This window comes from Apteryx mantelli, chromosome 1 (assembly GCF_036417845.1).
Source record: "Apteryx mantelli isolate bAptMan1 chromosome 1, bAptMan1.hap1, whole genome shotgun sequence".
Taxonomy (NCBI): Eukaryota; Metazoa; Chordata; class Aves; order Apterygiformes; family Apterygidae; genus Apteryx; species Apteryx mantelli.
The window spans coordinates 183,527,106-183,542,973 of record NC_089978.1 but is presented as its reverse complement, the minus strand read 5'-3'; the positions used below and the strand labels follow the sequence as shown (position 1 = coordinate 183,542,973).

General features: G+C 36.5%; 1 protein-coding gene across 2 annotated transcripts in view; it reads left to right on the top strand.

Moving 5' to 3' along the window:
• The window catches only part of CAND1 (cullin associated and neddylation dissociated 1), a 29,252-nt gene extending 22,571 nt beyond the window's left edge, over positions 1 to 6,681 (top strand). For both annotated transcript variants that reach the window (XM_067313879.1, XM_067313883.1), the window contains 6 exons: positions 67 to 1,560; positions 2,412 to 2,507; positions 4,246 to 4,415; positions 4,513 to 4,677; positions 4,893 to 5,000; positions 6,130 to 6,681. In XM_067313879.1, the coding sequence (XP_067169980.1) occupies positions 67 to 1,560; positions 2,412 to 2,507; positions 4,246 to 4,415; positions 4,513 to 4,677; positions 4,893 to 5,000; positions 6,130 to 6,354 (2,258 nt within the window). In that variant the 3' untranslated portion in view covers positions 6,355 to 6,681. The remainder of the gene's footprint in view (positions 1 to 66; positions 1,561 to 2,411; positions 2,508 to 4,245; positions 4,416 to 4,512; positions 4,678 to 4,892; positions 5,001 to 6,129) is intronic.
• Positions 6,682 to 15,868: the final 9,187 nt, after the last annotated feature.

The window sequence follows — 15,868 nt, the reverse complement described above, 5'->3', positions numbered from 1 at the left end:
AAATTTTAAAGTGTTCTAAGAGAATAAATATACAACCTAAAAATAAATTTTTCTTTTCTCTTACAGGAATAATTTTTTCACTTAATGACAAATCAAGTTCTTCTAATCTGAAGATAGATGCTTTGTCCTGTTTGTATGTGATCCTCTGTAATCATTCTCCCCAAGTCTTTCATCCTCATGTTCAAGCATTGGTACCTCCAGTTGTTGCTTGTGTTGGAGACCCATTTTACAAGATAACATCAGAGGCTCTTTTGGTTACACAACAACTTGTGAAGGTCATTCGTCCTTTAGACCAGCCTTCTTCCTTTGATGCTACTCCTTACATCAAAGATTTATTTACTTGTACAATCAAGAGATTAAAGGCTGCTGACATTGATCAGGAGGTAAAAGAGAGGGCAATATCTTGCATGGGTCAAATCATTTGTAGCCTTGGTGACAGCCTTGGCACAGACTTGCCCAGTACACTTCAGATCTTCCTAGAGAGACTGAAGAATGAGATCACTCGGTTAACTACAGTGAAGGCCATGACACTGATTGCTGGTTCTCCTTTGAAGATAGATTTGAGACCAATCCTTGGGGAAGGAGTTCCTATTCTTGCATCTTTTTTGAGAAAAAACCAGCGAGCTTTGAAACTGGGCACTCTTTCTGCTCTAGATATTTTAATTAAAAATTACAGTGACAGTTTGACAGCTGCTATGATTGATGCTGTCTTGGATGAGCTTCCACCTCTCATTAGTGAAAGTGATATGCATGTATCACAGATGGCCATCAGTTTTCTTACAACACTGGCTAAAGTATATCCTTCCTCCCTGTCAAAGATCAGTGGGTCCATTCTCAATGAACTTATCGGGCTGGTGAGATCACCTCTACTCCAGGGTGGAGCACTTAGTGCCATGCTAGAATTTTTCCAAGCTTTGGTTGTGACTGGGACAAATAATTTAGGCTATATGGATTTATTACGCATGTTAACGGGTCCAGTGTACTCGCAGAGCACAGCACTTACTCACAAGCAGTCTTACTATTCTATTGCCAAATGTGTAGCTGCCCTTACTCGAGCTTGCCCTAAGGAAGGACCAGCTGTTGTAGGTCAGTTCATTCAAGATGTCAAGAACTCCAGGTCCACAGATTCCATTCGACTTTTGGCTTTGCTTTCTCTTGGGGAAGTTGGGCATCACATTGACTTAAGTGGACAAATTGAGCTGAAATCTGTAATATTAGAAGCATTCTCCTCTCCTAGCGAAGAAGTCAAGTCGGCAGCATCTTATGCATTAGGCAGTATTAGTGTTGGCAATCTTCCTGAGTATCTGCCATTTGTCTTACAAGAAATAACCAGTCAACCTAAGAGGCAATACCTTCTTCTTCATTCCTTGAAAGAAATAATTAGCTCTGCATCAGTGATTGGTCTCAAACCATATGTTGAAAACATCTGGGCCTTACTCCTGAAACACTGCGAATGTGCAGAAGAGGGTACAAGGAATGTTGTTGCTGAATGCTTAGGCAAGCTTACTTTAATAGACCCAGAGACTCTGCTTCCGCGACTCAAGGGTTACTTGGCGTCAGGTGAGTGGTAATTGATGTATATATTGTAGCAAATGATCTTGTGTTCCCTATTAATAAATTTATCTGGTTTTATAAATTCTGTGCTTAAATTTTGTGATACTTCAGAAATTAAGTATTTTTCTTCCTCAAAAACAATGTGAAGCTTGCTTAATTAAGTGTAAAATTTGAGTTTTTCCACATGGTATTTTGCTGGACATGCTTTTTAGTCATTGCACTTCCCTTTTTCCTTGAGGAAGTTAGCCATATGTAACATGAATTGCTTTTATGATTTGCTTTGAGATTATGGTATTTCAACTAATAATGTTCCACTTAGCAAAGAGCTCTAAAATTAAGGGGAACAACATAGGGGACAAGGGGACAGCACTACTTGACAGATGAGTTACAACATACTGACATGCTGGAATAAATTGCACTGTTTCCAATCTTTAGATTAAAATTCTGAAATGTGTAGGGATTAGGAAGATTGAAGGATCATTGTTCAAAATTCATGAATCAGTTTCACATCATGAACTGTCTTCACATAAATATTTTCTTTGTATACTTCTGCTTAAAGAGTGGAATTTTTAGATCTGTTCTTCATGAATTAAAAAAATCTGTCTTAATAGGTTCATTACTTCAATGTTATCTTCTACAGAAAATTCAAAATAAACAATTTTATGTTTTTTTCTGTTTAAAGTGCAACACTGGTACATATGTGGGAGAAACATATTGCAATGCTAGTAATAATTAACACTTACTCTTAATCCTAAAAAATATCAGATGTTTTTAAAAAAAAAAGTTGTACATAATTTAAAATCTCTAGTTGTACTGTTTTAATATTACATAGTATTCACAATTATATTTCATATTAGGGTCATCATATGCTCGAAGTTCAGTGGTTACTGCTGTTAAATTCACTATTTCTGATCATCCACAACCCATAGACCCACTCTTGAAGAACTGCATAGGTAAGTTCTTTATTTTTAGTAACAGCTTCTAAGTTTTCAAGCAATAGAATTACACTTAAAATCTGTTCATTGCTTTTTCAGAAAACAAGTACTTTGCAGGTATCTGAATAGGATAGCTGCTAATGGTAGCTATTGGTAGGAACAGTTACAAAATGATTCCTCAATAGCCAGTTATTTCTATTGAAATTCTAGCTTGTTTAAATTCTGAGTAGTAAAAATGTGTGATAAAAGTAGTGTGTATTGAAGCTATGATGGTAGAAGATGCCCAAAAGCTGTTTTTTGCTCTTGCTTGTGCTCTCGCTCCAAGCTGTATCATTTTGGTGTAAGGAGGTATTGTCTTCACCCACAACAGTGGTCTTGGGAATATTTGTGACATTTTGTCACTCAAAATACATAAGTGTACGTGAATTTTGTATTACCGAGTGATGAATCATAAGTTCAGATGTTTGTGATTTTTGTAATGCTTTGTGGTTTGAAAGTTATTAGAAGCATGTGTATTTTTGTATAGGAAAAAGGTACTCAGAGCTTTCAGTATAGCATTAGCATGACAAAGGATTGAAATGCTGTGGCTTTTTGATCCATGCATATGTTCTCATTTGTATGACACAATAGTATTGTAGGTTTGTCTAATATGCTATGGTGAATGTTTTATAGTGGATTGATTACAGGTTTAAACATCTGTAAAATTGTATATACTGTTCAGTCTAATGGGGGGGAAAAGATTAATCTTCTAAAACATATGGTTTTGTAGAGAGCAAGGTTTTTATTTATGGGGGGATGACATCAGTTCCTGTACGTTATTTTTCGTCACTAAGCTTAAATATTTTTAACAATATTAAAGAATTGACTATGTTTGTGAGTTTTTCACCTGGCCCTCCCCCCTACCGTAGCTGGCTTGCCCCTTTGGTTTCTGGAGAAACTTTCTTGCTTTCCAATCAAAAAAACTATTAGCATTTAGTAGTTCAAAAATTTTGGTTATCATTAGTTTTGTTGCCCAGTACCTTGGTGTATAGTAATTATTCTGATGTTTAAACACTGTTGTTTTACTAGCAACTTCTATGATGAGCAAAATTTTAAAAAGGAGAAAAAACATCACAGACATGGGGGAAAAATACAATGTATTCCTGCAGGTGTTCGTTTTACTAAAGCAATGTTGTAGAACTCTAGGGGATTTGAAAACGTGCTGAGTGCGGAATGGTAGAGGTGTTCTTACATAATATATGTTGAGAAGGCTTATCTTCTGGCAATTTAGGAACTCTTAATATATGCCAATTTAGGGGTTAAAAAAGCATTATTGATAGTTTCTTTGAGAGAGGTTCTTTAATTCTTAAACTGCAGAATTGACATTGGTTTTCTAAAACATGTTCTGAGAGACTTTAATGGAGAAAAGGAAAGATGATGTTTCATAGCTGTTAAATTTTCACTACTTTACTGACTGTACCTTAAAAACCAACACCCTGTTGAAATATTATTAAATGATAGACATTTATTTTGAACTGCTTTTCTATTTCTTTTTCATTATGTGAAATATTTTATAACTCAAATATAATATTTTTCATAAGAGTATAATTAAATACATATATTAGCATAGTCTTGCTAAAATAGCAGATATTGGTCTCTGCCTCAGAATAACTCTTGTATTAAAAACACCTTGTTGAAAGGTTAAAACTAAGCAAGAATATTTTTAAATAGGAAGAAAAATCCTCATTGGTTGATTTATTTCTGTACATGATTGCAGGTGATTTTCTGAAAACACTGGAAGACCCGGATCTCAATGTCAGGAGAGTAGCCCTAGTGACATTTAATTCAGCTGCACACAATAAACCATCATTAATAAGGGACCTGTTAGATACTGTGCTTCCTCACCTTTACAATGAAACGAAAGTCAGAAAGGAACTAATCAGAGAGGTATGTTAACTGAGAAAAACAGGGCTAAATATATGTAAATAGACTCCCAATTTTTCTAACTATATTGCTTTTTAACTTTGTTTTTGTTTGCTGGCAGGTGGAAATGGGACCATTTAAGCATACAGTTGATGATGGATTGGACATAAGAAAAGCAGCTTTTGAGTGCATGTATACCCTTTTGGATAGCTGTTTGGATAGACTAGATATTTTTGAATTCTTAAACCATGTTGAAGATGGCTTGAAGGATCACTATGACATTAAGGTTAGGTGTCATTTTTCTCTCTCTAAGCAGTAAATTAGTCAAAATATTTTAAATATTGAATAGACTGAAATGGTAAGAGTATTTCATATGCTTAAATATTTCACTGTATTTGTCACTTTCCTTAATGTTACTGTTAAAGTTGCATAACATTCTAGGAAATATCTGTTAAAGTGCTGAGCTTAACTGATTGTTGGACTGGTTTTCTCTCAAACTAGATGCTAACCTTTTTAATGTTGGTGAGACTATCTACCCTTTGTCCAAGTGCAGTGCTGCAGAGGTTGGATAGGCTTGTTGAACCTTTGCGTGCTACATGTACAACTAAGGTATTGTTTTAAATTTAAATTTCTATTCATGAATTGTTTTGTGTTGTTGTTTTGTAGAAGTATAAATGAACTTGTATACAAAGAATACTGCTGATAATCTAGCTCTATTGCTGCAGTGTTGCCTGAACAATTGTTTATAAGCTGCAATAGGAAGTATAGTGTAAATAGTTGGAGCCTTATACATGTATTAAATGTTTCTTTTAAATAAGTTACACATAGAAGAAAGAAAAGAGTATAAATTTATTAGTTTTCTTTTTTAAATTCTCTGGTCTTTTTGGCTGGTATTTCTTTAGTTCCTTATAAATCTAACTGCCACTTGGGCAGCTTGTAAGTCTCAGATTTTGTTATGAACACTGAAAATGGAATGCTGGCTTCCTTTGGGACTCTTGATGATGAAGTTGTTGCAGTCAAGCATTTGGTTGCTGAAGGATTGGCGCCATGTAAATTGGTGTGTGTGTGTGGTTTCTTTTTTTTCTTTTGTCCCCCTTCATTTAAATGATTACAAGATTATTGGGACACAGTTGGTTTCCCCCTCGCTATTCATGTCTGGATACACCTACGTTCTCTGACAGTGATTTAATGCCTGCTTTACCTTTCTTTTCCATTACTGTAATCTCTGTTACATTTGAGATTAAGAAGTTGGACTGCTTTTAATGATAAATTCTATTTGTATCATTGAAACATCTCTGAGACTTAGAACAAAAGGTTAATCAGTTATTCTAATAAAGGTCAACATTTTTGTTGAATTTTTGTACTCTGGAGTCCTAATATTGTGATAACATTCTAATGTTGTTTACTGACCTTGCTAATCGGAAGTTGGCTACTGTAATTGTTTCAATTTGATAATTGGCTTGATAGCTCATCTTTTCTGCTTAACTTGCAATATTCAAGTTTCAGTCAATTTGTATACTGCTGGTAAAAAATCTTCTAGGTAGATTGGTTAGTTGCTTTTATTATTATTTTCCCCCCTAAAGAGCTTCTTAGATTTAGCGCTTAGGCCAATTTTGAAAGCTGTCCAAAATGGTAGTACGGAAGGAAATAGATCTTTAAGATATATATATTTTTAAGATGGGTGTAGAGAAAAGGGTTAAGCAAAAGTTTCATACATGTTTTAATTTTTTCCCCCTAGGTAAAGGCAAACTCAGTGAAACAGGAGTTTGAAAAGCAAGATGAACTGAAACGATCTGCTATGAGGGCAGTAGCAGCGCTTCTAACCATTCCAGAAGCAGAGAAGAGTCCATTAATGAGTGAATTTCAGTCACAGATAAGCTCTAACCCTGAGCTGGCAGCCATCTTTGAAAGTATCCAAAAAGATTCATCATCCACTAACTTGGAATCAATGGACACTAGTTAAATGTTTGTCCAAAACGGGACCATTATATTGAACCATATGATGCACTGAATTGACAGGTTATGAGGAAGAAACAGAAAAGTATCTAATCTACACATTGTTCCACTTTATTTACCTTTACGGAGACCGTTGGCTTTTCCCATTGTTGCTTTTCTAGCATTTATTCCAGAAATGTATTTCCATAATCCAGAGTTTGTTAACCACTCTTGTTTTAGTGGATTTGGCCACATTTGGGAATAAAAAGTTGACGCATGGTATATGGAAATAGGTTCCAACATCCATTTGCCCTGTAACGTTTAGGATTAAAATGTTAAAATTTTGTGACCATGATTTTTTTTTTCTTTTATTCACTCTTTCTACTTATAAAGCAAAAAGGAGGAGAGTGGGTGGGATTCAACCCTCCAGGTGCACCATGTTTTTGTATAACTTTTATTCTTTTTTGTTTCAGCTTCATAAATTGATTTGTCTGGCAGACAAATTCCGTGCAAGATTTCTTATATTAAAGAGAAGGTTTGGGCACAGTTCAAAAGAGCAGACATAAATGTCATTTTAAAAAGTGTGGGGATTAGAAAGCAAACATCCCTGTTGTGCACACTAACTTTGCATGAGCAAGTTTACAAATATATATTGTCTGTAAAACAGCATGTGCAGTTTATTCGTAATGCAAGTTAAAATAAGTGCTGCTGTGTCAGTGCAGTTTTCAGGTATTTTGACGTACAAAACTTCATACAGGAAGGGATGAATGGAGGTTGGCTGTCTTAATTTGGTTTTTTTAATTGCTGGTGGTATGGTCTGCAACTGTACTTACAGTAAATATAACAACCACTGCAGTATCATGATATTTCAAACTCGAAGACTGGATCCCCTGGAATTGAGGTGGACAAACCAGAACATCGGATGAAAATAGGGTGAGATGGAGGTAAAATGGGCAGAGAAGAGCAATAGCTGCTGGATGGCTGCTGAACTCTGGATTCAACTCTGCTTTTGTTAAATGTGTGAAAGGAGGTTTCAAGTGGCTTCTACCTCCTATTCCTCATCCTACTGCTTTTGTTAAGGCACTATACAGTGTTACCTAGACAAGTATTGTCAGACCATCATTCTGTGCTTATCAAAATGTTTTCTGGCACAGGGAACCACCAGTAAGTTGCAACGCTGCAAGTGTCTTATGGCCTTCTGGTGAGATAGGAAACAGGGAATGGTCATAAGACTGCACAGGAAGAGAAATGTTAGACAGCAAACAGATACTACAAGACAAAGTCTGCTGTAAATATGCTGAGGTATGCTAAACGTGGAACAGAAGGTAATAGCTGGCAAGTCCCTCAATGTCCCTTAATAGCAGAAGGTTGGGAACCACTGCCTCAAATTAAGACTTGCCATTACTTTGTTAACACAGTTGCATAGTTATCTTTTTTTTTTAATTAGCTCTGAGTTTGTTTTTTTTTATTTTGTTTTTGTCTAGTTAACTGATATTTTATTAGCTAGTCAGATATTTTGGAACCCTGTTACACAAATATGTGGCATATGCTGCTACAGGATTAAACAAAAACATGCATTTTTATGACTTCTGAGACAGTTTTCTCTAAGCATTGGGGTTTTTAGGGGCAAATTCTTCGTTTTACACACTTGCAGGTTGGGGAAAGCAGGGGAGATATTGGTGCATTTTACTTTAAGAAAAGGACCTGAACTAAGATGTTTATGAACTCATTCCATAGTAACAATTCTAATGCTGTAGAAATTTTTGAAATTGTAGCTTTGTCTGTCTCAAGTCTTCAAACTAATGTAACAGTTGTCTTCTAGTAGTAGAAATAAATGAGATTAACTGTACCAATATATTTAAATGTCATGGAAAAATATGGATGACTCTAGAGAGAAACCATATGGTAAGAAAAGCACTGTGAATTAGGTGCATTTTCCCCTGCTGTACAACTCATCTACTTCAATTACAGCAATATACAAACCTCCTAATTAAGAATCTGCTGTGCTAATTAGTTGTCAAACTAGTCTTGGTACTTTTGTGTAAAGTTCTCAGAGTGCATTAAAATGTTTTATAGACCTAAAGTTAGGTGCAAGAATGGTATGATAAACATGAAATGTGAGGCTAAAATGTAAAATGTAGGTGATGGTAAACAGGATACTTAATAATTTTCATTTTGTTCTATAATACCTTGCGATAGAGCAAGCTTAAGGACAAAAGAGAAGGTTGAGATATATTACATAGCGCATGCTTTCCTGCAGAGGAGAGTAGTTCTTGCTTTGACCACTGACGAAGCAGGTGGAAACATAAGAATTAAGTCTTCCGTGTAAATTGCAAAAATTCTAAAAGTATGATTCTCTCCAAGTAGCTGTTGGATATAGCAATCTTAAGGCAGGAAGACAGGCTCACAAAGGGCGTAACTGCACCATAATTACTGAAATTATTTATTAGGATTTACGGAATCTAGCTAGGTTGGGAGCTCAAATTCTACTGACTTTCACTGGATTGCCTGATTTGAGGTGATTTGTGTTCCACACTGTATATCCAAGTATTTTGATAAATCTGGTGTACTTGTGGTTTTGGTGTAATTAGGTTCAGGTAATTCTGTTAAGGATGATGTCAGACATACCACTAGCTTCCCCCCACCCCTTTCAAACAGTAAATATCTGAAACTAAAATATGAAAATACCCTCATTAAGCAAAATGCAAATTCTGAAAGGATCTCTTAAAGATTCCTAGTATGATTAGAATTTTCTCTTCATGATTTTGCACAGAGGCAACTGAGAAAATTTAATGAACTTGCACATACTGTAAAAATGATAGGCCATTCCTCCCAATGTAGATTCTTGCCTTTAACTATTTTTGTATCTCAAAAGTAATTAATGACTTCAGTAGGAAAAGTTGTCCAGTGTGCTCTGATCTTGCATGAAGAACCTTGACATCTTTGCAAGGGAGGTCTCTTCTAAAATTATACATTGAAAACTACAGGTACCTTAAGAATGTTGCACTTTAATCATGTAAATTGACTCAAATTTTCCTTCAGAATGTTACATCTAGCGTAGCAGTTGACAAAAAAGAGCTAACTAATTTCAGATTGTACTTATAGGAACTAAACAAGAATTCTAATACACAGTTCTAATACTTAGTCATAATGTTAGGAACAAGTTCACCCTGCTCTGGTGAGCTGATTGGTAGTAGTGACTTAGTCCCCATTCTTATATTTAGTGGCATTTCCCTCCTTCCCCTTACCTTGGGAAAACTTTAAAAGCAAAGTAACCTGTGGCCTTAGAAGTTAAAATAAATAAATAAATAAATAAAAATTAAAAATAAAAATCCTGATCATTCTGACTGAAAGCTTACTCTTCACCTGTTTCACACAAATACCAAACCGTTAAGCCTGAAACCTTGGTTTTGTTATTCCCTTGTTGCCTACTTTAAGCTTCAGATAAAAAGTACTTTCTTGTTACTGTTTTTAAAATTAATTTTGGAGAAATGATACATATTAGTCTCTTCATTACTTTTTGCCTTTGTTTCCTCCTTGATGTGACATGCTGAGCTTTGCTTGTTGCACTATTAAACATGAACAAGGTGGCTGTGTGACTGTGAGCACTGCCTCAGTGCTCTAGAAGAGCTCTGCAGTAACAGGGTTACAGCCCAAGTGGACTTCTACACTAAAACTGAACTTTTAATCAGTATCAATTATAAATTTTTTATTTTATCTGAGTTTGGAGGGAGGAGAAATCAGAGTTTTCAGCTCTAATGAAGGTGAGTTAATTTTCCAGGAGCAGTGTTGGCGAAGCAGGGATGTTCTCAGCAGGAGGTGCTTTTGTGAGGATCAGGCATTTTGTCTTGGTAGGGAGTTAGGCTTTCTTAGAGTCTTTCCAGCCATGAAGCTTTAATGCTTCCGCATAACCTTTAGTGAGGAGGAGACTGCCTTCCAGAAAAATCATCCGTTCCCCCGAAAGAAACAAAAGAGTTTCTATTATTTTAGGCTATGTACAGTATTTTAGAACATAACCCTGAGCCAGGGAAGAAATAAGTGTTTCTGAAAACCACACAGTGGGTGGAATACAGATGTTAGATGAAATGTAGCACTGAGAAAAAGAAAGTGCAATCTGAAAGTGCAAATATTTTCATCAAATAAAACCAAAAGAGAATTCTCCTTTCTTTTGTGTTCTGCTTTTGATCATATTTTTGAAGAATGGGAATTACAGAACAAAGGAAAAAGTAATTAGCAAGCTGTGAACTTCTATGATCCTAGAACCTGAGTATTTAGTTTCTATGCTTTCCTGCTGCTTCCTTAAAAATAGCCCCCCCCCCAAAAAAAAAGCAGTTATTTTGACAAAGGGACATGGTAATCCTGAAGAGGCTTTTATTCTGAAGGTTTTAAAAATTATTAATTTTAATTTTTTAATTATATGTATCTATATATATACACACAGGCATACCTCAGAGGTATTGCGGGTTCAGTTCCAGACCATCGCAATAAAGTGAATATCGTAATAAAGCGAATCACACATTTTTTGGTTTCCTAGTGCATATAAATGTTTACACTATACTGAAGTCTAAGTGTGCAATAGCATTATGTCTAAAAAACCAATGTACGTACCTTAATTAAAAAATACTCTATTGCTAAAAAATGCTAACCATCATCTGAGCCTTCAGCGAGTCGTAATCTTTTTGCTGATGGAGGGTCTTGCCTTGATGTTGATGGCTGCTGACTGATCAGGGTGGTGGTTGCTGAAGGCTGGGGTGGCTGTGGCAATTTCTTAAAATAAGACAGCAGTGAAGTTTGCTGCATCGATTAACTCTTCCTTTCACGAAGGATTTCTCTGTAGCATGCGATCCTTTTTGATAGCATTTTACCCACAATAGAACCTCTTTCAAAATTGGAGTCAATCCTCTCAAAGCCTGCCACTGTTTTATCAACTCAGTTTATATCATATTCTAAATCCTTTGTTGTCATTTCAGCAATGTTCACAGCATCTTCACCAGGAGTAGACTCCATCTCAAGAAACCACTTTCTTTGCTCATCCATAAGAAGCAACTCCTCACCTGTTAAAGTTTTATCAGGAGGTTGCAGCAATTCAGTCACATCTTCAGGCTCCATTTCTAATTAGAGGTCTCTTGCTGTTTCCACCACATCTGCAGTTACTTCCTTCACTGAAGTCTTGAACCCCTCAAAGTCATCCATGAGGGCTGGAATCGACTTCCAAACTCCTGTTAATGTTGATATTTTGATCTCCTCCCATGAATCACAAATGTTCTTAATGGCATCTAGAATGGTGAATCCTTTTCAGAAGGATTTCAATTTACTTTGCCCAGATCCATCAGAGGAATCATTCTCTATCACAGCTATAACCTTACGAAATGTATTTCTTAAATAATAAGACTTGAAAGTCAAAATTACTCCTTGATCAGTGGGCTGCAGAATGGATGTTGTGTTAGCAGGCATGAAAATAACATTAATCTCATTGTACATCTCCATCAGAGCTCTTAGGTGACCAGGTGCATTGTCAATGAGCAGTAATATTTGGAAAGGAATCTTTTCTTCTGAGCAGTAGGTCTCAACAGTGGGCTTAAAACCAGGTTGTTAACAGATGTGCTGTCATCCAGGCTTTATTGTTCCATTTATAGAGGCAGAGTAGATGTAGCATAATTCTTAAGGGCTGTAGGATTTTTGGAATGGTAAATGAGCATTGGCTTCAAGTCACCAGCTGCATTAGCCCCTAACAAGAGAGTCAGCCTGTCCTTTGAAGCTTTGAAGCCAGGCATTGACTTCTCCTCTCTAGCTATGAAAGTCCTAGATGGCATCTTCTTCCAACAGAAGGCTGTTTCGCCTACACTGAAAATCTGTTGTTTAGTGTAGCCACCTTCATCAATTACCTTAGCTAGATCTTCTGGAGAACTTGCTGCAGCTTCTACATCAGCACTTGCTGCTTCACCTTGCACTTTTATGTTATGGAGATGGCTTCTTTCCTTAAACCTCATGAACCAACCTCTGCTAGCTTCAAACTTTCCTTCTGCAGCTTCCTCACCTCTCTCAGCCTTCACAGAACTGAAGAGAGTTAGGGCCTTGCTCTGGATGAGGCTTTGGCTTAAGGGACTGTTGTGACTGGTTTGATCTTCTACCCAGACCACTAAAACTTTCTCCATATCAGCAAGAAGGCTGTTTCGCTTTCTTATCATTGGTGTGTTCACTGGAGGAGCACTTTGAATTTCCTTCAAGAACTTTTCCTTTGCGTTCACAACTTGGCTACCTGTTTGGCGCAAGAGGCCGAGCTTTCGGCCTCTCTCGGCTTTCGACATGCCTTCCTCACTAAGCTTCATCATTTCTAGCTTTTGATTTAAAGTGAGAGACGTGCGACTCTTCCTTTCACTCCAACACTTAGAGGCCATTGTAGGGTTATTAATTGCCCTAATTTCAATATTGTTGTGTCTCAGGGAACAGGGAGGCCCAAAGAGAGGGAGAGAGTCGGGGGAACAACTGGTCGGTGGAGCAGTCAGAACACACACAACATTGATCAATTCAGTTTGCCGTCTTATATGGGCATGGTTCATGGTGCCCCAAAACAATTACAATAGTAACATCCAAAATCACCGATCACAGATATAATAATAATGAAAAAGTTTGAAACATTGCGAGAATTACCAAAATGTGACGCAGACACATGAAGTGAGCACATGCTGTTGGAAAATGGCGCCGATAGACTTGCTCAATGCAGGGTTACCAAAAATCTTCAATTTGTAAAAAACACAATATCTGCAAAGTGCAATAAAATGAGGTATGCCTATATATTTTATTCTGAGGAAATTCTTTCCCTTCATATGTGGTTGTCTCGCATGACAACCTGGAGGCAATTCAATACAGTTGCTGAAGGCTTTAAGAACTAAGTTGTGTCACTTTGTTCAGTATAGTAAAGATATTCCTGGGGTAGAAGAAGTTTGCAATTCACTCTTTTCCAATGTTTACATTTTAATAATTAAAAAAAAAAAAGTTATTCTTGTGTGACTGACTTCCTTTCAGCTTCCAGTTTTGCTTATCTTCTCTTCAGCTGAAGCATTGGACCGATAATCGTATGGTCACTTTGGTGCCACCCTTCCTGGGGGCTCCTGATGCCTTTTAACAGCAGTGGAAAAAAAAATAAAACCTGCAAAAATTGAACCATGTATATTCCACTGGTTTCAAACAAATGCTATTTGTATAACTTACCTGGGAAGTATTTCCGGTGTCCTGCAAACTTACTGTTCAGCTACTAAACCTGTGCGCTTTCCTCTTAATAGACGGTTTCAGCGGCTTTGGAGCTATGCCTGATTTCTGAAAGGTGCTGAGTTCTTGCTGCGTGAGGGTATGAGATTTTTGGACTGATGTTTGGAAGCTTTAGTTCATGCCTGAACTTGAGCACAGTAATTCTCCTACAGGAATGTGTGCATTCTCACTGCTTGCTAAAGAGTAAACCTTGTACCTCATTGGAGTCAAACTTGCAAAATTGGTATCGTTTCCTCTGATGCATCTGAAGATGCATCTTTTGGTAAAGCAATATTGCTGGACTGCCTTCCAAGTAACTACTTAAATTTTAGAGCTTCTGCTTCATATAAAGGAAAAATTTCTATTTTACTTCTTATTCATCTTTAAAAACTTTGTTACCTTTCAATGCATCATTGCTTGTAACTTCCTACTTCTAAAAAATGAGGAGAGGTATCTATGCAACAGAATGAAAAATTTGTACATGGTAACTTTCTTACTGTTGGCAGGCTTTTTCCTTATTCAACGCTCACATGTAGTCTGATCATGACTGGAATATAAAAGAGGAAAAACTGATAGGGATATTTAAAATTATAATTGTGCAAGTTAGATCTCAAGTTTTCAAATGTATTACTCAGTTGCTGGGATATTTCTATATTTTTGGAAGGCTTTTTCTGTCGCCTTCTGCAGTGATGGGGGAATATAGTCTTTGTGACAGGCAAGAGTATTAGTACGTCTGTGAATTCCGTAAAGAATAGATACTACTTGTTTGTAATGGAAGTGATAATTTTGCCATTAGTTATCAGGTTAGGTTATTTCTGTTTATTTCCTTTTAATAAGAACATGCCCTCTAAAAAGCCTTTGAAATCTTTTCTACTTCGAGCCGTATTCAGCTCCTGCCTCACAGTCTATAAACATGGTGCCTGAGTTTTTTTTTTTTTGAGCATTTAGGTTCTGTTAAATACTATTTTGACTGCTCCCGCTGCATGCAATCACTCATGTAGGCCGTGGAAAAAAAAAGAAAATCATTTGTTTTATCTGAAAACTCAAGAATGAAAGCCTCTAACTCTTCTTTAGACGAATGGATCAAGTGTTGCATCAGTAAAGTACCTGCATGACTCTGAGAGATTCAGGTTCATGGTACAAATAAAATACTGGAGCCATGAGCCTGATTGTGCCAGTAGTTTTTTTAAGTGTGTTTTTTCTTTTTTTTTCCCCACGAGATTCAAAGAGTGAGATTTATTATCACTCCATTACTTGATTAATAAGCATGCTAATCAAACTATGCCTTAACATAACTTGCTTAATGTAACTATGAAATGTCTTATGCCTAACACATACTAATTTCAGCAGCCTCATATTTGTGTGCAAATGGAAAAGAACTGGTACCTATGGTGGGCTTTTTCCTTGTGGGTTTCTATTGACCTTCCCATGATATAAACAATGTTTATATCTTTGTTGTAGCTCTGTAATCTGGAAATATTATCCACACATTATGGATGAAGAAGAGAAAAGTGACCTGTGATTCCCACTTGATTCTCTAGACAATCTTGCTATAATGAAGAAAGGAATGTTTCCTTTGAGTTTTAATCTCAAAAGAAGTCCTCCAGAAGACATTCAGCTCTTTCTCCAAGCCTTACTAAGATTATTTGCTAGAATGCTCAAGAATGTTTATATCTTCCATCCTTATTACATTCCCCTGTGCATGAAGAAAATTCTTTGACAAGTTGCATGTATTATCCGTTTTAGTCAGGAATCTCTCAGAGAGATGCTATGCTTAAATGCAATCAAAAGCAATTTTTGAGGAAGTTCCTAGTTCAACCACTCCACCCTTGCAGTGAACATCCAACATATTTAAAGTTTATTGAAATTTAAGATATCATTTAAAAACAGTGTAAATTTCCAATTTACCCTAATAAAAACATACTCAAGGACAAAACAAAACAATGTGTTCCATGAGCAACATGACTAATGGCTTGTAAATTTGTCTCTTGTTCCCCGAATCTCTGAACGCTTGCACTGTACAAAGAATCGTACGTGCTGCAACTCTAGATCAGCTTGCCAGTACAAGGGTGCTGTTTGTTATTTGGTGCCTGCAAAGCAGTTTAGTGCCTAGGTTCTGCCTCTAATTGAGCAACTTTATGGGTGGTGCTACTTTGAGTCTTTTCCCAGCCCAGCTGCTGCCACTTTTGACAACAGGGTAGAAATTAACAACAACAACAACAACAACAAGATTTGGCAGGTAAGAAAATGAAAAACTCTGGTATTTCCCATAATCCTGATTCTTTTGGGAAGTC